The sequence below is a fragment of the Carassius gibelio genome, chromosome B25, assembly GCF_023724105.1.
Source record: "Carassius gibelio isolate Cgi1373 ecotype wild population from Czech Republic chromosome B25, carGib1.2-hapl.c, whole genome shotgun sequence".
Lineage (NCBI taxonomy): Eukaryota > Metazoa > Chordata > Actinopteri > Cypriniformes > Cyprinidae > Carassius > Carassius gibelio.
The window spans coordinates 14,442,304-14,467,508 of record NC_068420.1 but is presented as its reverse complement, the minus strand read 5'-3'; the positions used below and the strand labels follow the sequence as shown (position 1 = coordinate 14,467,508).

General features: G+C 37.0%; 2 protein-coding genes across 8 annotated transcripts in view; both read left to right on the top strand.

Annotated features, from left to right (window-relative positions):
• Positions 1-1,478: 1,478 nt before the first annotated feature.
• LOC128013721 (solute carrier family 13 member 1-like) lies at positions 1,479-8,230 on the top strand. The gene is made up of 15 exons (XM_052596888.1): positions 1,479-1,690; positions 2,044-2,172; positions 2,288-2,424; positions 2,527-2,714; positions 2,816-2,855; positions 2,942-3,002; positions 3,093-3,247; positions 3,385-3,504; positions 3,992-4,087; positions 5,054-5,155; positions 5,286-5,380; positions 5,488-5,582; positions 6,381-6,542; positions 6,980-7,117; positions 7,239-8,230. Exons 1-15 carry the CDS (start codon positions 1,592-1,594, stop codon positions 7,371-7,373), a joined length of 1,752 nt encoding a protein of 583 aa, XP_052452848.1. The 5' UTR covers positions 1,479-1,591; the 3' UTR covers positions 7,374-8,230.
• Positions 8,231-10,989: 2,759 nt separating this feature from the next.
• The window catches only part of cadps2 (Ca++-dependent secretion activator 2), a 122,803-nt gene continuing 108,587 nt past the window's right edge, over positions 10,990-25,205 (top strand). For 5 of the 7 annotated variants that reach the window (XM_052597786.1, XM_052597785.1, XM_052597784.1 and 2 more), the window contains exon 1: positions 10,990-11,663. In XM_052597786.1, coding sequence (XP_052453746.1) covers positions 11,358-11,663 — 306 coding nt within the window. In that variant the 5' untranslated portion in view covers positions 10,990-11,357. The remainder of the gene's footprint in view (positions 11,664-25,205) is intronic. The other 2 variants (XM_052597788.1, XM_052597787.1) reach the window with 1 other exon arrangement.

Below are 25,205 nucleotides of genomic sequence, written 5' to 3'. Positions count from 1 at the left end.
TAGTAAGCAATACATTTGCATGTACGGGATAAAGTCACAGGTTTTAAATATAAAGTAGTATAAATGTAAAGTAGAATAAAGTATAAATTAACAGTTTTGTCTAATATATAATGAAGTAAGGTCTAATATTTACTGTAAAAATAAAGATGTTTTGAATTAAATAATTATGTGATGTAAAGTTGCAGTAACAATACAGTTAAAATTATGAAATATCAATTTGCAGTTACATTACTGTAGAGTAGTGACAATTTTTTACTATAGTAGATAATACAAGAATTTGTCAGCGCAAAAATGTCTCAGCTGTGGGATATAAAGTTGCAATTTTAAAATGCAAAGGGACGATTATAATAAATAAAAAAAAGTGTTTGGAATTAAATAACAATTGTGATTGCTGTGATTACAAGAGAGATGCAAATACAAGATATACATTTATATTTATAAACAAAAAATGGCAGTTGTGGGATGAAATCACTAAGAACTAAATTAGCAATTATGAGAAATAAAGTCACACAAACAAAAATGTCAGAATTGTTTAGAATTGAATATGTTGCGAGGTTGTGTAAAAATAATTAGGATATTAAACAAATATAATGTTCTATGAAGCTATTTTGTACATTTTCTACCATAGATGTATTAAAACTTAATTTTTGTTTAGTAATATGCATTGCTAAGAACTTAATTTGGACAACTTTAAAGGTGATTGTCTCAATATTTTTTTAGCACCCTTAGATTCCAGATTTTCAAAAAAAATTGTTTTATCTTGGCCAAATATTGTCTTATCATAAGAAATAATACATCAGTGTAATGATTATTTATTCAGCCTTCAGATGATGTGTAAATATCTGATTGTTTTTGTGCTCCTGGGTCACAATTAAGAAAAAAAAAATTGCAGTTGCCAAATTTAAAGTCACAAATTAAAAATTCAGCATCAAAATTGCGAGATATACCAATTTTTCTTTATTTTGTTTTTCTGCAAGCCTTAAATGGACTTCCATACAAACTTGGGGGCATTACAGTGAAAACATGAAATAATAGTAATTTTTTTGTTTGTTTTCCTTTTTTCCTTTCACATTTCCATAAATATTTCTCGGATCAAATTTTTTGGAAACTAGCTTCAGCACGGATTATCGCCTGCTGTGTGATTTCTGAGAGTTTGTGTTTATGAAGTCTCCCAGGTTGTTGTTTAACAGACCCCTGTGCGGTGCCAGATTAGGGCCCAATAAGGGAAACAGCGATGACGTTAGCTTTTAGGAGAAAAAGGTATGAATTCCAGGTCATTGTCTGTGGAAATGTCTCGTGTCAGTGAGTTTGTTTATGGTGCTCTTGGTTTTATAACCTTGTATGCAAATTTGTTGTTAACTTTTGTCATAAAATGTAAAAAGAATTGGTTAGAAGGGACTTGCATGAGGTATGACTGGTGGGAGTCTAATCTTAAAGATTAATCTCCATGGCCATAAGGCTTTATGACATGCCCGAAATGGACCAGTAACAGTGGATGCGGATGGCACGAGGGCAAAGATTAATCAGCTGCACATTATTTAAAGGCCATCATAAGACAAAGTCCCAGAGTTGACTCTGTTTCAGCCACAGGATGAGGCAGCTTAGATGTTCTTGGAGCTCCTTGAAACCCCTAATCATCTTCATCACACCACTGGCTTTGATACCACTACCACTGCTCATCAGAAAAAAGGTCAGATATTCTATATGGAGATCTGAATGAAAATAATGTGAAAATGTATTTTCGTTAAGAGTAAAACGAATGTAGTGAAATAAGAGTAAAGTCTTTTCTTTTTGACTATCTAAAATAATTGTACAGTATATTTTCTGAAATACTTTGGCACATATTTATTGCCTTTGAAATGTCTTTAACAATTATTTTGTCTTTTGCGCTCACTTTATTTTTTTAAAATACATGTTGATAAGCATATTTATGGCCAAGACAGAGACATTATTTCCAAGAAAAAATGAAAAAGATGCTGATTTCAGTTTCTTTAGTCCTTTTTTTGTGTTACTGGATAACAACACTGATATCATTTTCACTAGGAAGCAGAATGTGCATATATCCTAATAGTAATGGCTGTATACTGGATGACGGAGGTCTTGCCTCTGTCTGTGACAGCACTTCTCCCAGCGGTGCTTTTCCCTCTTTTTGGGATCATGAAGTCCTCACAGGTATAATTTCCAGAACTGGTCATTCTACTTTTGGAAATCAATCCTATGGAAATCTGACTGCAGTATTTCTGGACTTCTAAAGTTGGATAGCTACTGACCGACAGTCTTTCTTCAGGTTGCATCTGTATATTTCAAAGACTTCCACTTGCTGCTTCTTGGTGTCATCTGTTTAGCAACATCCATTGAGAAATGGGGTCTTCATCGGAGAATTGCCCTCAGATTGGTGACTGGACTTGGAGTCAATCCTGGCATGTAAGACTGATTTTATTTTTATTAAGATTTCTGATGTGTTGTGATGAATCATAGGATGGACTGAATTAAATCAGCTTGTTTACTGTGAAATGTGTTTCACAGGTTGATGCTCGGGTTCATGGTTGGCTGTGCTTTCCTCTCGATGTGGCTGAGCAACACCTCAACTGTGGCGATGGTAATGCCAATCGTGGAGGCAGTGATCCAGCAGGTTTTGAATGCAAGTGAAGAGGCCAGCAAAGACCACAAGGGGGCGTTAAATGGCATCTCCAACCCTGCTCTTCAGCTTGAAGGTAAACTGGTACAGCTTTCATTTAACATAAGCAATAAATAATCATTTTAACTTTAACCTTTTAGAGCTGTGCAGCATTCAATTATTAAACATATTTTTCAGATATTGAGGCCCAGCATGACCAATCTGAGAAGATAAAAAGGTGAACATATATAAAATTTACCAAAAGGTAACTGATTGAAAACTATTGACTTTTAAGACTGAATAAGATTTTGTGTGCACTTACAGCATCGAAGCAGGGATTACAGAGCCAGATCAGACAGCTCCCGAAGAACCAGAAACTGTAAAGGTCAGTAAAACATGCACGGTCTCACATTAAAATGCACAAAATGCTTCTCCTTGCCTTTCCGATAAAATGGGATTTCTCAATATTTGTTAGGCGCCTCCACCATATAATGGAAAGTACAGGACCCGTGAAGATCACATGATGTGCAAAGGCTTGTGTCTTTGCATTGCTTACTCCTCCTCCATTGGGGGGCTGACCACATTATCAGGAACATCCACAAACCTCATTTTTGCTGAATACATCTATCAGTGAGTTTACAACTTGTCTTCAAACAAAGTGTGGAACTAATTGAATATATATTGTTTCTCATTATTTATGCCACTGCATATTAAATAGTTTGGTCGGTCTATCCATCTAAACTGTGCTTTTTGTTATATTTCCTCAGGTACTACCCAGATTGCACCGTCATTAATTTTGGGAACTGGTTCGTGCTTTGTCTTCCCATCTGCATAATTATGCTGATTTTGTCATGGATATTCCTGCACTGGATGTACCTCGGATCCAAGTGAGTGATTGAGATGTCTTCAATTCAATAAGTCATTCACTGACCCCTCTCTGTTCCTCATTTTTACTTTTCGTCTTTGGCTTTCATTTAAATTCATCATTTCAAATCACGCTTCCATTTGCATTTTTCCCACCTCACCACCGCAGCTTCCTCTACATGTCCTCAATCTTCTTCATCCTGCTCTGTCTCGCTCAATCACAAGCTCCCATTCTCATCGCTCTAGTATAATCCTGTTTTATCAAGCAGCCTTCTTCATCTCACGCCGAGATTTTCTTCTTTCCCTGATGAAGGATCACTCACAGAACATGGACACCTGACGTTGTGACAAGAGATGTGATTGTTCTCATGCGTAGTTTGAATGTATTTTTGACATATGCCGGTGTTTCAATCAGTTTGTCTGCTCATCAAAATTAATCACATGTGTGCATTGGCATGACAGTGATTGAAATGAACAATAAAAGTATATCTGCTTTTCATCCATCCCTAGCTTTCGTGCCAGTCTGTGCTCCAGACAGCGATCCGAAAGGGAAAAACACACTGCCAAAGTGCTCCGGGATCAGTACAACTCACTAGGGCCCATAAGGTTGGAATTCTTCTTTTAATTTAAAAGATCTTAAAGCTCTTAAAAATATGAACTGTAGTTATTTTTTTCCTGTTGGTCTGAATCCATTCCTCAAACCAATAGCATGATCTTGGTGTAGGGGTTCCTTTTTTTTTTTTTTTACAGTCCATGTGAACCGGAAGTTGCTGCCAACATTATTTTAATATTGTGATAAATTACCAACAGAAATGGAATATTACATAGAGGGCATGGATTTATTTTAGCACACCCCTTTGCCATTTCTCGCTCACAGCAAAGTAACGTTATCAGAGAAGGAATGCCATTTTAGAGCGGAAGCAAATTTTCAGATTTTGGTTAAAGATGACCAAGACAAACCCATTTTTTTCAATGGATTAATTTAGCATGGATTACTTATTCACTTGACTAGCAATTTGCACTAACAAGGCAAATGATGTAATTTTTTATTTCATGCAGAATAACATGCATTATGTGTTAACATGTCAAAGTGTGCCATTTTGGCAAGATTAGAAGTATTTCAAGACCTGATTATGACGTTATTTTGATTATTATTATTATCAAAGTTTATTTTTACTTACAGCTGGAATACACTAAACTACTTTTTAATTGAAAAAGATTTTTAAAACAATAGGCATGCCGGCTTTGAAAAAGGTGCAGAGAAAAACTGGCATCATACACTAAAGACTGTGGATCATTTATAAAATAATTTTTAAACACTTGCTAAACTTTTTGCATAAATATGCCCCTGATTGCTTGGAGAAGCATTACAAATAGAAACGATAAGTATTCTAAATTCAGTTACTGTAAAAATATCAAACATGTTTTACCTGTATATCCTCTGACTGGACAGAGCAACTAGTATTGACAGTAAATTAGGGCAAACGTGTATAGTGTATTCCAGTGTTTAGGGGAATGAGATGCATTAATTTCTGATAATTTCTCTGTAACACTGTTTCTCTACTTATCCAGCTGGCAGGAGATTATCACCACGATCATCTTCATTCTGATGGCAATTTTGTGGTTTACAAGAAACCCAGGTTTCATGCCTGGCTGGTCATCATTGTTTCCCGAGTGAGTGTATTCACATTTATCAACTTCTTTTGATGTTGTTATACTACTGCACTACAGAGAAAGTCAACATTCTATTCAATAATTGCCTTTATACTTCTTATTTATCATTTGTGTTTTGCTATTTCTTCAGTTACCCAGGATACGCTACGGATGCCACTGTAGCGCTGTTGCTGGGTTTCATATTCTTCATCATCCCCGGACACAAACCAAATGCAGAGCGCTATGGTACGGCTTACTCATTTCCTTTGTGCACACTTGAAACCCTTGCACATGATTAGAGCCTCACTATCGGCAATTTTGTTGTTGATTAACATTGTTGATCCATGTAACAGAGGCCTTGATAACGTGGAAGGACTTCCAGGCCTGTATGCCATGGGAGATCAGTCTGCTTGTGGGTGGTGGTTTCGCTTTGGCTGAAGGCACAAAGGTAGGATCATGATTTAATGGAAACCCAACTATATCTGTAAGAGAAGAAAGGACAGAAATGAATAGAAAGGTACAAGGCCACATTAATAGATGAATAAATCAATGGTCCGTTTTACATGCCTGGATTCAATTAAACAGGCCAGTCTAATTCACTAGTGGCTTTAGACAGGCCTGGACAGCTCAATTGCACCCTTTACTCATAATCTTAAACGTTAATTTCCTTTTAAAAGAAATAAATGAAAAGACGGATCCCATCAAAGCCTTGTAACAGCGTGCAGCCCATTAACGTTGCGCAGAGAACAACAATTCCACTGTGTCACTCTCTGTCTGCTTTGACATTCCATTCAAGCTAATTACATGCCTCCATTATAAGACTGGCACTGAAGCACATCATTTCAGCACAACAAATGGCTCCTTCCTCATGTCAGTTGCAAAGGCTGGAAACAAGAGTGTCTACTTCTTAATATTCTCCTGGTGTAGGTAGGCTGGGGTGGGGTCTTATCATCAAGGCTCCAGCCCTGTTTAGACCCAGACACCCAAATGTCATGGCAAGTCCAGTCTTTAAAACCTTCAAAGCAGAAAGGGAGACTACTGTGCCGCTTTCTCCATATGCAACATCAGGCTATTAAGATGCTGTATCTTGACAAACAGCTAAATTACGACTCCGGTCTCTGTTGACAAGCAGACAAAGATAAATTTGTACATTTCTGAAAGTGGGTTTGTTTGGGTTCATGAATAACTTGTCAGGACACTTACCCTTTGTCTTTCTGATGTTTTTTCTTTATTTTTCACCCAACAGATTTCTGGTTTATCGACTTGGGTTGCTGAATTGATGACACCCTTGGGAAGTCTTCCTCCTTTAGCCACTGTCACCATCGCCTGCCTTATTGTCACCTCTATCACAGAGGTGGCCAGCAATGCTGCCACAACGACAATCTTTTTGCCCATACTGGCCCCCTTGGTATGTGTAATTTCAATACGCACCTTATTGCCAAAAGTATTGGGACACCCCATTCTGATGAACAGGTTTGAGTACTTCAGTAATTTCCAAGACTACAAATCTTAATGTTTAAGCATATAATGATATTTTAGGGAATTGTGTGCACACTGACTGAATCCTTAGTTTATTTTTTAACCTTGCCTTATACGCAGAGGCACTGTCATGTTAGAATAGAAAAGAGTCCTGTTCAAACAGTTTTTATAAAATAAGAAGCACACAGTTCGCTAGAATATCATTATATGCTTAAACATTTATATTTATTCTCATGGAAATTATTGAAGTAGTCAAACCTGTCCATTAGAAGGGGGTGTACCAATACTTTTGGCAATAAAGTGTATGAAGAATAATACTTATACGTCATTTTTTGGGCTGTTCTCATCACAAATTATCTTTATTAGGCTGAGGCAATTGGAGTCAACCCTCTGTACATGCTGATTCCTACGGCCCTATGTGTGTCCTTTTCATTCCTGCTTCCGGTTTCTAATCCTCCAAATGCCATTGTCTTCACATATGGTCACCTAACAAGCATGGACATGGTGAGTCCCTATGATTTTGTTCCTTTGGAAGTCAATTCACATGGACATTTCATAAAATGTCAATGGTAAATCTTATATTGTATAGTAACTCAGCTTTGTATGGTTTTCCTTGTCACTATAGGTAAAGGCAGGTCTGGGCTTAAATGTTATAGGTGTTCTTACAGTCTTATTAGCTCTTACGACATGGGCAACACCTCTTCTCAACCTGGACACCTACCCGGACTGGGCACCGGTTGTAAACAGCACTGGAGTATGACATTTATTACAAATATGGACATTTAGTTTTCAATTTACATGGGACCCCTTAATGTTGGCTGAAGTGTTGACAGTGGAAAGCCCACAATCCACATATATTACTTATTTGGATCACTCGGGAAGGATTGTATGACCAGCTTCGATTAGGCAATATAACAGAACATGTTATATACAAACATGTTTGGTGTACAATTCAATAGTGAAGTTTTTATACAAATTGTATTATATTAAATATATTTCTTTAGCTTTAAGCAGAGTTTGCATGACAGGTTTAGTCCCGTCAGTTAACATAGCACTTAATGTTTTATAGAGTTTATTGTTGTATATTTTTGTTATATGCTAGCCTTTAAATATGTAAAACAAATTTCAACCATGGTTGACAATAAAGATGTATTGTATATACAGATAAGTGAACTGTATGAGCAGAATGTCGAAATTACATTGTGAACAAAGGAGATCTAAAGAGTAAATAACAGACACAATTTTCACGAAAATACACAGTCTAACTTTCAACATTGGTCACAAACCCGCACATAACAGTAGCTAAAAAATAATAGATATTGGTTTTAGGCGCGTTACTCGGCTGTTTGTCTGGCAAAAAGTGAGCATTTCTAGCCAATGCTCCTATTGAGCTTAAAAGGCATCAGTCATTTTATATTTTGAATGGAAACTCAATGACAAATTTGGTTGACATCCATTCTTCATTCTGTACAGTATATGCTTAATGTAAAATATTTCTTGTTACGACTAAAACTGTGAGATGGTTACTTTTTGTCTTGTGTGTTCTTTGTGTGTTCCACTGTTTTTGCAAGAATAAAAAAAAAAACATTTAATAAACATCTGGAACCATTTACAGTCTTCATGTTTTAGTGTGAATTCATACTGATTTGCAATCTGTATCGAGTGGATTGTCTCACGTCTAATCACTGAATCTCAAACTTGAATGTTTTGACAAATAGTGTGTCAGACTTATTAAAGAGATTTAAGAGGCAGATTTAATTTGATGAAATGAGGTTACAGAGAAAATTGTCATCTATTTCTGTAATGCACCTACACAGAAAAATGGCTCTGAAAGTATATCTGTCCTAATAATATTTTTTCCTATTTTAATTAGGGCAAAAGATCGCCAAACAAAATGGTATAATAATTCAAATATATGAGACTTTTAAAGCTGATGTAAAACAAAAGAGGCTCTAATATGCCATTTAAATGAGCTTGGGCTAATATTTGTTCTCCAAAGGGAGGCGGTGATAAGAACTAATTCTGTAAACCACCCACGTTATGAAATTTCATGCTCGGATCCTGCAGCCATTGTGATTCAAGGTCACTGTTCAGTTGTGTCTGAGGTAATGACAGGCTGTCTGAAGGGTCTAACCTGATTATGTATTATTTAATACTTCGTATATACTGAATGATTGTGCAAGGACTGATGAGTTTAACAATCAGGCAATAGCTTTTCTGCAAGCCTTATTGTGAGTCACTGCAGTCATTCATGGGTGCACAGGTCAGCAAGCTGAATATGAACAGTGGTTTTCTTTTATTGTTCAAATATTTTTTTACATAAATACATTTCTACAACTTTGGCACTGGGTAAGGTACGTTTTTACTGTTGTGACCTCTGGTAATGATTGAGGCAATCGCCCTCTAGTGACAGTCAAAGTGAACTCTTCATTTATTTGCAGACCTTACATATGCTTGTTGATATCTCCAGTAAAAGAACATTTACTCTCCTTTTAGTGGAGATATTTTTCTGTTCTTCAGAAGAGCATTTCGACAAAAATGGTTGTTGATTCTCATTTTGCTCTAATATTTTAATTGGAGTACATGATTTTGGTTTGGTGGTTGCATACTCCGTGGACTAAAGGTTACATTTTTTTTATTATTATTATTATTATTATCTATGACTGAAAATGAGCTTGTGAGGGATAAATGGCTTGTAATGCTACTACTAAGCTACTACTAAATATTGTAGAAATGTATTTTTCTGTAAAGTTGCTTTGTAATGATTTGTATCGTAAAAAGCGCTATACAAATAAACTTGAATTTAATTGAATTAATGGATTTTAATGTTTTGCACTCTGCTGTTGATCATTCAGTTGATGGAATATTTAAAAACAGACTGAATATTAAACGCTCATTTGTAGGAAATATAGGCTATGTCTGATTAGGGTTTAATATATCTTAACTTTGCACAGCAAAAAAATTTTGTGCATTATATACTAACTCAACATGTGTATTTTATAAATGCACATAAAAATATACTTTTTTCTTTTAAATCACCATTTTTTGTTTTTACCTTTTCTACCCACACTGCCTGCCAAGGGTCTTTGGTATAGAATTGTCTTGTATAGTGCACTGCTTATCTATGTTGCATTGATTGCCATTGGATTTTGATAATAAAAATGAATAGATGCAGACAGGGCCGCGGGAAGTAATTTTGAACAGGGGGTGCTGTGATTTTTTTTTTTTTTTTTTTGACAAAAAACCTATGAGCCTATAGGCCTATTTAAAATACATTTTAAAAATAAATACATTGAGATTTACTACTTTATTGTCATATACACTTCAGTGCACAGCCAGCCAGGGTCTGAAACACACAGACATCAGTTCTCAGATATGCGCAATGCGTTATTAATCTGAAGCAGAATCAGAAATAATAGTTTAATAATCGAAAGAAAACGAAATAATTACTTTCATTACAATTTCAGATAGCCTATACATACATGCAACTTATTTAGATACAACAAATAATATTACAACAAACTATAATATTAATCAAACTTCACAATAACGCTAAAACAATGCAATCGGTTTGGTCAGCTGGCTTGAGTCACTGCACGTTTATTTCACACGCAACTCTATTAACTCCAAAATCTTTTTACGCACACCACAAGGAAATAATCTCTGACTATTTAAGCAATTTGTTTATTGAACAGTTCTCCACATCCATTACGCAAAGAACACACGCACAGTATAAAGCTTTCTGTCTCCATCTCCAACCTTTTTACACAAACAAAAAGGAAATAATCTCAGACTATTTAAACGTTATTTAACAGTTCTCCACAACCATTACGCAAAGAACACACGAACGAAATAATACTCTCCATCTCCATCCCCACCACCTTACAAAAATACTATAGTGTACTACTTACAATTGCTTCGCTAGTCAAAGCTGATCCCACACTTGTTGCCAAAAAAATAAATGTTACAAGCGCGGCAGCACCATGCTCTTACCTGAGCTACATGCAGGCGGGGTGCCCTGGTTACAGGTGTCCAAATGTCGAGGTGCGCTGTATTATATAAAGATGGATGTATTCTGCATGGAATGAGCGGGAAACCTCGTTACTCGGCGACCAAACCTGCCTGCCTGACGTTGACAACGTAACTTCCGAACCTGTGTTGATTAGGCCTCAAAATATGAAATTAAAATCCAAAATATATACGTAATAGCCTACGTGTGTCAAAATCATTTTCTAAAATATTCATATGGAATTTATAAATTGTGCAAAATATTTTAATAGGCCTACATTTTTTTTATCTCCCTCTCGTCACTAGGGGGTGCTGCAGCACCCCCAGCACCCCCACTTCCCGCGGCCATGGATGCAGAGTTGAATGTAAAACAATGAACACGAAAACAATAGTTTCAAGTTGCATCGATATCTACAGACTGCACCTTTAAGAAGGGAACCTCCCACGTGTTGCATGTTGTCCATGCCACAGGTTACCTACCTGTCTCGCATAACTCTCCACTAACCTCCTCGCTCACGCTCTTTTCACAAGAGAGAAATAAAGAATGTTGCTCAGTCCAACCTTCTCCGAATAGCTCTCGGATTGACTCCGCCCTCAAAAGTCTCGCGACTGACACATTTGACATTCTCTCAGAAAAAAACCCTCCGCTTTTGTGGTCGAGGTAGTCAGAAACCTCTCGGGTTTTCTCCTCTTTTCCCAGAGCTGCGAGGAGAGTGTCGCCTCTTGAGTGTCGACTATGCTGGACCCGTCCTCCAGCGATGAATCTGAGGGCGAACTACCACCTGAGGACGAACTACCCGTTAAAACCGGGAAACCTGTTAAAAAGAGTCCCAAATCTGAAAAGACTTCGGACACACCGCGAACCCAAACCAAGGAACCGGTCCCATCTCCCGCCGATGTGGACAAAATCGAGCAGGAGAGACTTAAGAAAGAAGAAGCCGAGAGGAAAATTAAACTACAAATGTATGTGTTTGTGTTGAGATGTATCGCGTATCCGTTTAACGCCAAACAGCCTACAGATATGGCTCGCCGTCAGCAGAAGGTGAGTGAGTGACCGTTAAACCACAGTTTGGAATATTTCGCGCTTTAAATTAACCCGCGCGTGCGGCGCTCACCTCAATCCCAACCTGTTCACTGAGGTAAACTTTTGTCTTTTACACCCAACGTATCGGCCAGGGGCTCAGTGTTTAGGTTCAGTAGTTGCAAAGAGTACTTTTTACAGGTTTTAAAGAAGATTTGAAACACTTCTTTCTTGCGCATCCCACTTTTAAATGTTTGTTTACTGTACTCATACAGTACCTGTGCTACCTATCAACTATTATCAAGCTAAATTATTTATGTATTGATAAAATAGTGCAAGTAAAGGTTAGCAATGCTATCACACTTATTTTTTTTAGTTATTATGATCAAATGTTTTGGTTTTGTTTTGCAAGAGAGACTTCTAACATTAAATCTTTTAAGACATAATAACATCAAATTGTTAGGCTATATATTTATATTATCCTATTTATATTATTATCTATGTTATCCTAACAGCATAAATAACATTGCATACAAATATGTGAATTATTTATGATATGAGAAAAAAATCAATTAAAATAGCTTTTCTCAATCCAGTTCTTCAGATAAAAATGTGCTACACTGTGCTGCATGTCAGAAAAGGATATTAAAAGAACAGCAGGATGTGTGACCAAGAAAATAAATGTATTGCTTTATGACATCCATTCATATTTAACCTTGCATATTATATGCATCGTGTTTAAAATGTGTACAAAATGGTTTTGTTGCCCTGAGTTATCATAGTGGAACATCACTGTGAATGTACAAAAATATAATTTGTATTATTTCAGGCCCTGTTTGGCGTTGTCAGACTACCACACTGGTAGAACTCTTTGGACAACATCTAGGCACCTATTTGAAAGGGCAGTCCTTTTAAGAACTTGCAACTTCATGCAAGAACTGTATAGATTGTCAACAATTCCCTTAGTAACCTCATCAGGAGGGAAATGCTTTGAGGTGCTTGAAACATATTTTGAACTTCTGTGTGAGTACACAATATTTGAGGCACCTTCAGAAGGGTGCCTAGAGGCTCTCAAGAGGGTTCTGCCAGTGTGGCAGACTTAGGAACCCCAAATGCTGCTTCAAGTCTTTTCATTTTTATGGTTAATGTTGCACCATCTTGCCTCAGGGTAATAACACACTTGTATTCACTTCACAAGTTCTTTCAGATGAGATGGATAATATTAAATGGATGAATTAGGGAAAAATGTTCTTGGTTACACTGCATCATGGTCCTTATAATATAATTTTTTTTTTTTTTTTTTTGTAATTCTCCAGGATGAAAATGGTCATCATTTGATTACCCTCCTTGTTCCAAACCCACGAGTGCTTTTGTTCATCTTTTGGAATTTAAATTAAAATATTTGGAGTATTCTTTGGAGTGTTCAGATGGTGAATTGAAAGTCTAGCATTTTCAAGCTTTCAATTTGGGGCTTTTAAATGTGAGGGTGTGTAATTGGTAAAAGAATTAAAAAATTTTGGGTGAACTATCCCTTTTAAGTAAATATGAGAACAAGAACTTAAATGGTTAAACCGCAGCTTTGTTGTGAAATTATATCTCTCCTCCTGGTATAAATGTAGAATCACTTATGAGAACAGGCACATATGCTATTTTTACTTGCACACACCCACTACCTCTAACATATACAGCTTTTGGAATCGACCTATTAAGTGATTTTAGTTTCTGTTTCTGCCTAATGCATGTAATCGTACTTCTAAAGCTGGGAATATCCTCAAAGCAATTGTTTAAAAAAGGAATGATAATAACCTGTTATCAACTTTGCACCTGTGGGACATGTAAATTGCATTCCAATTCCAGGTGCTAATCTTAACTTTATTTGTGCTCTAGGAAAGCTTGAAAAATGCTTCAGAATTGTAATTTTGTTCAAAGACTGATAAACATCATGTGGCAAATAAGAAAAAAAAAGCTTTTCCTCAAAATGATAATGTGTTCATGGAAATTTGTTAAGGATAAATGTATATGAGAAGGCTGTATGTAAGCATTCTCATTCAGACACAGGAAATGATGTCATAACAATGCTGATTGGCTGAGGACAAGTGACTATCCTGAAGGACAGCAGAAAGGTACAAATTGTGTTTCTAATACTTTTAGGAGCCCTACAAAAACAAATTGGCACTGGAAAACATCTACAATATAACAAAATTGTTTATCAAAAAGACAAAGTCTGAAAACACAGACCAAATTGAATGGCAAAAAAATCAAGAAACTTGTGTTGTGTAGTTTTGCATTTACCACCAGCAGTGTTTCTTGGAGTCATGATAACAAGCCAAACCTTGGCCCCTTAGTGGCTGTATTCATAAATACTTTAGTTATTCCAGTTTGTTGATTTGCCATGTATCCTGGTATGGTGGTCTACACCGTTATTTTTATTTTTTCTTTGCTTTTATTTCATAAACAAGCCACATTTGTGTGGATTTCAAGTGCAATGTGCTTTGCAAAAATACCACCTTGTCAGTTTACTTGAATTCTGTTCACATTAAACGAATGTACACTGTAGACAGAAATAGTAAAATAAAAATTACTATATTTGTATACAGTATGTTTAATTCTTTACATAAAATTTGAGAATCTTTACAAGTTCCACAAATTTGAGTGTAAATGATCCTCCAAGTCATACAGTGCAAAAGCTAAAGAAAGCTGAGTTATGTGTGTCCAATAAGATGCAATGACCTCCATTTAATTTAGAATTATGGCTTATTGTTGCATCAGAATGCTTAAGGGCACAACCATGGCCTTGCCATAAAAGTTGGACGACAGATTATTGATTTTTCCGTCATGGCTCAGAGGAATATCTTTGCTGCCTAAATGAGAAGGTAACCTTCCCGGCTTCGCAGATCTGATCAGGTGATATTCAAGTATTCCTTGAGGCACTATTTTCCTCCTGGATATGATGCAGGTAGTGAGAGGACTTCTTTACTGCACTGCATGTGATCCACCAGCCTTCACTTTTGATATGCCACTCTACGTGATAGAAGTCAGTCAGTGTAAGTATGCTGCCGGTTACCCTTTTACACACATCTTCTGTCTTTTGAGCTGTCCAAAGTGTCTGAATGACTTTGTGCAAGATCTTACGTGTGTGCTTATGTCGTCTTGAACTTGAAGGCATTGTTATGCATAATTGCAGATACACTGTCAAAGTACCACTGTGCCTTTTAGAATCTGTGCTATCAAAAGGTATCTGATCATAAACAGTCATGCACTAACTAGCATTGTAGTTTTGCCCTTTTTGGATTTAACCTTCTCCTTTGTTATGACTTCTCTTACATTGTTTTTCTTTCTTCATGAAAAGTAGCTTTGGGCACAAGGAATCCGACATTTTATGTGTTTTTCCCAAAGCCACCATGCTGTCAACCCACTTTTGTGTTATTCAAGTGCATTGCAGAACTTTTATTCGGAGCACATGCTGTTAGACTAAAATACAGTGCAAACGAACAATGGATTTGAATGCGGGCATCTTGAATGTGTTGTGAAGCCTCATTTGGATTAAATCATGCAAAAGTATACCACATACAGTTTAAATGAATGCTTTGATCCTGGATTGGCTAGTATATTAACAGTGTTGGAGTTTTTTTTTTTTCTTTTGCATTTTATTATTAATTTATTTTTATTTTATTTTTTTGCAATTTTGGACAAAGTGTGATTGTTATAATTATTTGTATAGTCATATAGTATATTCCAGCCCTTTTTCTTAGTGAGACGAGACAAATGGTAAAGGGGAAAAACACTTTTAAATGCATTTAAAAATGCATTTTTGCATAGAAACAAAGATTTGCTATTATTTTGCTTTATATGGAAAAAGCCTTATGTTTTCGTACAAACATGTGGCAGATGGATATTTCAGTTTAACAGAACTAAGAGTATAATACTTGTTTAAAGAAATTAAATAATACCTGTTTTTCACTGAAAAATTTCACTCTGAGCTGTTTCACAGCAACAAAAAGTGTCCACATTCAATGTCTCGGCTTCCAAAATACAGCAGATTCACTGCTTGCTGACTGTTGCTAAACCCCTTGGAAAAGGTTAGGAATTTTTTTTAAGCAAGTATTTAATTATTTTTTAATTTCTTAATTCCCAGCATGTTTAGTGATGATTACATGCTCCATATATCAGGCTCAGCCAACATAAATTTGAGACAAGTGTAGCAAAAATGCAGCTAAATTATTATATATTATGCATGATTTCTGCCACAGTATTTTTTGCTCAAAAAACCTTTAGGGACCTGAGTGAGCACATACAGTTTCTAGTCTATTTATTGTGTATGATGCACATTTCAGTTCTTTGCTGTGGAATTCTGCCACTTTATTTTGCCCATGATTGACGTGAGCCATTTATTCACTGGACCCTGGCGTCAGTAGATTGATACTGTCCAAAAGTAGCTGCAGTCTGTTCTCTTTATTTGTATGTAATCCAGATAGCACTCATTATTTGAATGTCATGGCCTTATATGTTGTTATTGCCACTGGCTAGTTCTGTAACCTGAAATATGGAAGGTGTAATAAAGGTGCCACGATGTGCTTCACCTGTGAATTAAACAGACGTCACTTTAGGCATTATCGCACATTACGGTCTCATGGCAAAAATACACTGTCATTAAAATTCTATTTCAAAGGTAATTAAAATTCGAATATAATGGAGAGGTGAAGGTAATCTGTTGCTAATCAGATTTTGTGTACTCATTCTTAATGGATTACTCGCACGATTTGGAGTCAGAGAACCAGAAAGCTCCTGTTTACATCGTTGTTAGTATGTTTCAAGGATCTCTCAGTGATATGCCAGTGTGGGAAATGTTTCATATTAAACTGTTGTGTGGTATTTCTCCTCAATGATAAACTGAATGATATAGTCAGAATTGTAATGCTACAACATGTTCAATTGTACCAACAAAAACAAAAATCCTTGTGTTTCTGTTGTTACAGTTTTGCAGACTTGAGCGATGTGGTTACTAATGTGATAGATCCACTATATAGCCATTCAGCTATGTCATATTTGGGAGTTGTGGCCACTACTCAATTTAAGATGCAAACATTTCTTTAAGGTAAAGATTTGGGATTTGATATTCCCATTGCGTAACTCTTGATCCATTTTTGTATGGATTTGATTGAGTGTTTTCAGCCATTGTATTGTTGCAGTCCATACGGTTCAGCTTCAGCCCTTGGAAAGGAGCCCTTACATTGCCCTAAAGTAATGTGAAATTCATGGTTGAATCTTTGACATGCTGACCAGATTCTGAGCCAGACTTTCTTTTTCTTTTTCTTTTTTTTTGATTTTGGGGTTAAAAAAAATAATTCATGTTCTTGACAGGTTTTGTGAGATCCACCAGTGGAGTCTTATACATTCATCTGCTTTCCAGTATATGAATGAACCCTGCATATCTAGAAGCAAGATACACACACACACACAGTGAGGAGAGAGGGTTATATCAGATTATCTTGGTAATATCAAATTCGGTTAAATCTCAGTTCGGTTAAATTTTAATTGAGGAAGCAAATAGGATGCAGATTTGAAATTAGAATGTAAATGGAAGTAGGTTTGAAATAAAGAAAGGAAATCATGTAACTTTTTAAAATAGAAAGACTATAAGACACAAAAATGTAATGTTTGCATGACAAAGACTTTAAGTGGTTTTAAAAAGCCTGAATGGAAAAATGAATGAATTGGTTGATGAAATGAATATGTTTTATGGAATATTAAAACGTGGATCAATCAAATCAACTCTACAATAACAACTCTACTTACAGTGTGTTATGCTGGTTGCCTTCCATTGTCTGTTGCACTTGTTCCTCTGTCGTGTCCTCAATCTGGCAACCCGTGGTAGTGGGAGAAACAATATTTTGAATGTGGACTGCAGTAGCCTACCCATTTCAACCACTTGCTGTCAATATTTCATACTGCTCCTTTAATAATTTTTGTGTGGCAATGTGGAAGAATAAGCCATTTTCCAGAAGGAATTACTTTGGCTTTTGTTGAATTATCATTCAGTAAATTTCTCATCTTGCCATTCCAGTTCGTATTCCACTTCAGTTTCCTGTTGGGCATGACCAGTTCATTTCAGATTCAACTGACCAATTGAAAGGGAGCCAATTCTTCATTCTTGAATTTTGCTCAACCCTGCCATTGAGTAGAAAGTGAACAAAATGGAACTCTGGATAGATTTTGGTCTAACCCAGCTTGTAAATTGAAAATATTTAGTCGAGAAACTTGATGTTTTGTGATCCAAAGCATTTTGAAGCATCATCAAGTTTGATTTGCGTAGGTACAAGTACAGGAATGGCTACTTGTACAGTATGTTTGGACTCTGCTAATATGAGTAGGAGTGTCTGCTGAATAACTAAATCTAAATGTGAATATCTGCCCACTGGGAGACTAATCTCTGTTTATGAGCCAGATTCCCTGCAGATGAGTGCTAGCTTCTGTCCTCGCAAATTGTTTGCTTTCCTTTGCTTTACACTCTGACTGTCAAGTGGGCTGAGGCTTTTCTCTCTAGCTCTCTCACTGCATTTCTTTCATACCTTCTTCTCTTTGTATCCCTCCCTCTTAGTCTCTTTTCACCTTCATTTTTTCATCTGTTCATTGTTTCTCAGTTTTCTGAAGAAAAGCCCCATATGTTTGCGCTGATGTGCTCACTATTATGATAGTTTATCCATTTGTTGATGGCGAACAGCAGCCTGGAAATCACACTGATGGATGTCCCACTCATTCCTCCACATATGTCTAATCCCTTGGCACAGTCTTGTGCATAGTTTTCCTCTTGGCTTGTTTTCCTCTTCTGAATAGCTGTGTGATTTAGTTTATGTAAGCAGACTTGCCTCTGTTTCTCCACAGGAGATGAGTCCTTGACTCTGGCGGGGGAGATTGGCAGGCGGATGCCTCGCTGGAGGCAGAGTCCCATCTTCTTTGTCATATTTCCCTTCCCTTGTCAGTTTTGCTCTCCATGAGAAGCATATCTCCATACAGTGTTATGTAAGGCCGTCTCCTTGCAGTGCAACGATAGGAAGTCACAGCGAGGTTCAGCGGGTGCTTACCTCACTTGGCACTCTGCTCTACGAGGCACGTTTAGGGCAAGTGCACCATGTAAAGGAAGTATTCAAACACTGACAGTTTGTGAGCGACTCGCTGTTTGCAAGGAGTCTGCAGGTAGGTTGTGACCTTGCAGAAAAATCAGCTTTGTGCGAATCTTTACAGAACAGCAGGTGCATAATGAGGCAGTGTGGAGCGGCAGCAACTGAAATACAATTGTTGCGCTCGGCGAAATCCCTCGCATTGGGTAATTCCATTACCCACCTGCCCACGTAATCTGCCTCCTCCTGAAAAAGGTTCAGGTCTACCAGAAGCCAAGCAGGAACATTGCAGTGTGGCGAAAGTGCAGAGCACATACAGTCTATCAGCACTGCAATCTTATCTCTGTGGTGCGCCATTGTCGTCATTAAGGATTTGTTTGTCCGGTATACAATGCTGTCCGGATATCCGTAACTCATCCTCCATCCCTATTAAATTGTGGTCTATTTCTTGAATGGGATTTGGTCAGTCAGATTCTCTCTCTAATGATGCCCATAGGGTTTTTAACATGCTCGCCAAGTGCTAGGGTGTTGCTTCTTATTTAGTCACAGCCAATGGCAGATTTGTAATTGACAAGCTTTGTGCTTTATCTCAGTGTTAGGGAGTGTTTTATTTAGATTCACTAGAGTTTGGTTGATGCAATGAATATCTGTTGAAGCATCATGCCATTATTTGCTGAAATTCTAAATTTTTCTAAGTTAGTTTATAGTTCATATGTTGAAAAAATCATGAATAAACCACTGCAGTGTAGAAGCAAATGTTCATTTAGTTGGGCAAACTGATCTCAAAACATCTATTGTCTCAAAACTGAATCATTCCTACTGGTGGCTACATGATAAGTTCTAGCCCACAGTCCTTTTTTGTGCATTGAATATGACTTGATATGAATGCTGATCTGGAAGATCTGTAATTCTTTATGTACCAAAGGCAATGTAAGTATATTTAATTGAACATGCATAACTTACAGCATTAAAACATCATTACAAGCTTCCCAGGCATGTGCTTTGTGTGTGTGTGTGTGTGTTTTCACTACTGATATAATAAACTGTGCTTGAAGTAGATCCTTTTATGTGAAATTTGGAATGACACTTTATATTAGTGATCATTCTGACTTTCATGCCTTATCCATCAGCTTGCACTATACGCTGATTCAGTTTTGTGTGTTACAGTGTATGTTTTAAACTCTTCCACAATAAATGGTTGTACCGAATGGTGTGCGATATGACTATTTTTGATCATGGATGATAAAAATGTCTCCATGATGTGCTTTAGGAAAACATATCGTAGTATTGTGCTACTGCGCACATTCTATCAGCTGCAGTTCTGGCGCCACCATCATATACTGTATATATAGTCACTGTCACATTGTCCCAACCCTGTATTAATTTCTTTCTTGTGCTGAACACAAAAAAAGATATTTCGCAGAATGTGGGTAACCAAACAGTTGCTGGTCCACATTGAATTTGATAGCAAAAAAATACTAAGGAAGTCATTGTGGACCAGCAACTGTTTGGTTTTCCACGTTCCTCAAAATAGCATTTATGTTCAGAAGGTTTAAAACCACTTTTGAGTGAGTAAATGGTTATAAAAAAACAAAAACAAACTATGACCGAATTGAACTAATTAATATTAATAAAACAACAAAACACAAAGAGAAAAAGCACTCACTGGTCTTGACTGAAGAAATTTAATACAGTTGCTTTAGGAATCAGTTCATAGAGTATTTAATTTTTATATTTGTTCATTCAATTTCTTAAATGCTCCTGCAGAATACACACCTATTGTACCTGAAAATAAAGCACTGTTTGTTTTATTTGTATATTTTGTGTAGTTGTAATGTGTATCTTTGTCATTCTTTTATCTTTATTATTAAAAAAATAAGAACAACGATTTTTATCTTAGCCCTCTTTGGCCTAAATATCTGCCTTTTTTTGTTTTTTGTTACCTTGAACAGCTTTGTCTTTATAATAGGGAAATTAGTTTGGTTGTAACCCTCAGACAACTTGCAAAATAGTAAAACCAAAATGGCAAAGAATTATGATAAAATTGTGAATTGTGATATAAAAAAAACTTGTGATCCAAACGTTGCATTTTGCCCACCCCTAGTTGTACCCATAGTTGTTTTATTTTTTTTTATTTTCGAAATTGTCAATGTTTTATTCAATAACTGGTTAAAATTACTCAAAAGAATGCATTTTTTCAATTTGCCCTCCATTTCAAATCTAGTGCATGCCCATATTCCCAATTTGATCATCCCAAACTGGCCAATGTCAGTAAGATCAGTATTTTAATCGGTTCACTGTTTAAATGATTACTCGCCGTTTCCTGTTTCCAGCTATTTGTGAGACCACTGAGATAAATATAATTATAAATATCAAAGTATCTTTTCTTGTCCCAACCTTCACACCCAATACAGATTTATTTGGTGATTGTAGTGACATGAATGGGAGAGCCTTGAGTCTGATTAAGTAAAGAGCTAGAAAATCAAGGCTTCAGAGAGGGATTGAGATACGGTATGTGAGAAGAGTGTAGTTCAGGATATTGAGGGGTTGACAAGGCCACTTTGAAGAGTGACAAAAGGTTGAGAGCATGAGGAGGAACAAGGGCTTGTCAGGGGACTTAGGTCAAAAGCACAAATGCAAGTTCATTATCTGGGTAACTGTTCTCGTATTTGGCAGCATTTTGCCCGAGGATGCACCCGGAAGCTCCCTCTTCCCTCCTGCATCATGTTTTGCGTGACTCAAAATAGTACCAGAATGGGGGCCGAAAATGGAAAACGAGGAGGAGTGAAGAGATCGAGGAAGCAGATTCTGTTGAATGAGAGGAGGTGAAAGTGAGCAATCGGCCATAAAGGACATCTGTATGCAGATAAATGCGCCTCAATCACCACCTACGTACCCTTCAGAGACAGCATGCCAATATATCACTTCAACGAGGGACAATCTCTGTTGCCGAGATGCTGGAAATCAATAAGCAGAAATTTGAATGCGGTCCACTCTGAAAAGGAATAGTGTACCCAGCTACAATTATTCCCATTTGATTGCCTAGACATAAACAAATTAAATGTACTGTATTTAAAGGTATCATATGATGCGATTTTCAAGTTTTCCTTTCTCTTTGGAGTGTTACAAGCTGTTTGTGAATAGATAAGATAACTAAAATTGGAAAGATTTAAGTTTCAGACCCAAAGAGATATTCGTTATAACCACGCTCCCCTAAAACTCTTCGTTTAAACGCCCCCACATGTTTACATCACTGTGTGGGAAGATTTGCATAATGACGCCCAAATGTTCACACACAGAAAGAAGGCATTACTTTTATTCTTGCTGTAGTATTGTTGCTGCTACTGCCATGTCGTGAAGGTGCTGTGTGTTTCATTGTGAAAACAAAAATACTTTTGTTTGGCCTTTCAAAAGAGGACACAGCTAGTAATCAGTGGTTTAGTTTTATTTACACTGTTTAAAAAAGTTAAATCCAAATATTTGTATGGTGCTTCTGACGTGACAGCCTGTAAGTATGTTTTCAAATTTAAAGAATTTGCCACTGACGATTAAAAAGCACGTTTTGAGCAGTGTAGAGTGCTTGTTTGTCGTTTCTCCGATCACAAATGCAGACATTGTTTTGTTTATGTGGCATGATAAGCAAAGCAACACATAAAAAGACAGTATATGTCATTATAATAATAATGCTTTGTTTATGAACTTGTTTCGGAAAGGCGGGGCATAGAGGATGAACAATAATGTACAGTGTAGGGAAAATAATGTGTTTTTTAAACCTTAAACTGCATAAACACATTTCATTAAACCAAATTCACAAATAAATGTTATTTTTTTAGCAATATAATATGACCCCTTTAATTTGATTGCAACAAAAAAATGAGTAAAAGTCTGATTTGTTGTCTTGAGCTGTGCACACACTGTACAATTTTGGCCACAGTTTGGCCATCTGAGACAAATTTCTTAATTCCTAAAAGATTCCTTCAGTCATAGGCTAAAATCTGTTATCTTTGTTGGTTTGACATGTTTCTTGACAGGTGATTAATGACCGTGGCCATCAAATTTGACCAGAAGATTGTTTCATAAGATTTTGCACAAAGTCCTGCGGTTTGTCTTCTCCTACAAAAAACGTCAAATTGTCTTCGTTTTTCAAGACAAACCAAGATCAGATTTAATGCTTGATTTTTTTCTCAAAACTCCAGCACTCCCGTCCCCCGCTCATGGAATTCCTATGGCATATTGCCTTTTCTATAATAAACACTGGTTGTGCTGACATTAATGAGATCTGAGATCCCACAGTTTGACATGATCATCATGTTTGTACAGTCTGACAAGCAACAGTCGTACAGAACTATTGTAAATGGTGCAGTGTGCATCCAGCTTTAAGGTCCCATCCCATGATTTGTTGTCAACTGGAACTGTTGGCAGAACTATCAACATCAAGGTGCACAACAGTTCAACATATTTTACAGGCTTTACATCTGTTCCTTGACACTGTTTTTTTTTTTTTTTAAGTCAGATTGCACCTTTAGAATCATCAATCAAAGAAGAAAGGCCAGAATCAACAAGTCCAGCAGACAAGCACAGAACCTTCAGAAAACCTTGTTCGATTCCCTCAACAAGTTATGACACATTCTCAAAGCAATGTGAGGGTTCGGAAATAAGCAGGAACAGCTGAAAACATTGTGTGGGCGTGTAAACGTAATACACCACACAGCATGCAGCTCTTTATCAGTGGTGAGCAGAGAGCAGCTTCAGGGCAACGCGAATCGTGACAGACCTGTAGGACAGCAAGATGCACTGTGGTACCTCTCCCCTGCTGTTAGCCACAACACCTTCACTGTGAGTTCCCACGGGAAAAGACCAGCGAAATCCAAACATGACACAAGGAATCAGCGGTTTCGCTTTAGCAGATGGTGGAACACAATAGGAAGGGACAAACACTTTGCATGAAGACTAGACCTTACCTCAAAAGTAAACTTCGCTTTCAGATATTTGAAATTGGTTTGACTTGGTGGCAGACTTATTGATAGTGTTTGGATTTCTGGGGGAGTTTTCAAGCAAGCTTCAGTGCCAGTCTGTCACCACATCATCTCCTGTCCACATCCATGTGTGTCAAACCACTGACAGCACTGTCAGGCTGTTTGTCAAGATAATTAGATATGACATGACACATCATCTTGTGAGCTTTGACTGGTAGTATATATAGTATATACCTACTTAATAATTACTCATGGTGCTGCTTTTGGTACTTTTTTTTTGTGGTTATCCTCCCACTGCATTCTACCGGTCGAGCTATTTTCAGTCAGGCATTTGTTTGGGATCCTATCATTTGAGGCTATAGTTCTTATTGTTGGCCTGGAGAGCTATTCTGTTTCATGTAGTGTCTCCATCAACTGCAACCTAATTGTGCCACTAGTTAGAAACCCTCTCATCTTTGAAATAATATAGCCATGGGGGAGATGTTTTCCTTTTTTCTTTTCTTTTCCATCTTCAATATCATTCAGCCCATAGCTCGTCTCATCTGAATGTCTGATCTCTGTCTTTGTTCCCTGCTGTCTCTTTTTCTCTGTAAATGTCTTCAACTTTCTCTTTGCAAGTGACTCCCACCTATTCTTCTGAGTTCTGTCCTACTTGATTTACGTAAAGTCAATATGAAATCAGATTTGACACTGTTTACTTTTTCCTTGTCTCATTGTGCTCTTCTGAGTATTTTATTTTAAAGGAAAACATCTTTGTAATGTTTTATCATAGTACTTCTCTTCTGACAAAACTTTACTTCTGGCATGTTGCCTACATAGTCTGTCTGAAGTTTAAAATCATTGGTTACCCGTAAGCCAATCACATGAAAACAATGATAGGAAATGTCTGCATAAAAAACAAGCCAAAGAATTTCCTTCCTGACCTGAGGTCACTGGCAGAACATATGGGGCTGGTGACATTCACTTAGAAAGCAATCATGCAGACCTTTCAGAAAGTTTGGTTTGTTGTTACCCTCCAATATTGAGGTTTACGAAACTCCAAACCTAAATGTAGGCACACTTTGGTTTGAGTGGCTATTTGATGCCATTTAGCAATGAGTTTCCACTAATGGGCTTGAACAAAGGCTCGTGGCAGAGACAGGAGCAGCCATCAGGGTTGTTAGCTCTGCATGTTGTTCTGTGATAAATGTCTGCCGCGTTTCTTCTCCATTAGCTCCCAATGGTGCCGGTGGGAATCACTGTCGTATACACATACACACGTTCTCTCCTCACTCTTTATTGCTCTCTTTGTTTTTGTCTCTTTCTTTGTTTTTTTGCCAGTTCATCCTTATTGGAATTGCTAGGGATGGATGTTTGTTTAGGAAAAACTCATTCACGGTAGACATGAGCCTATGAGCCTAGCTTCTGATTGAACTAAATCCTTTTTCTTCAACAAAGTCAAATGTAACACTCCTGTGTTGTGAGTCTCT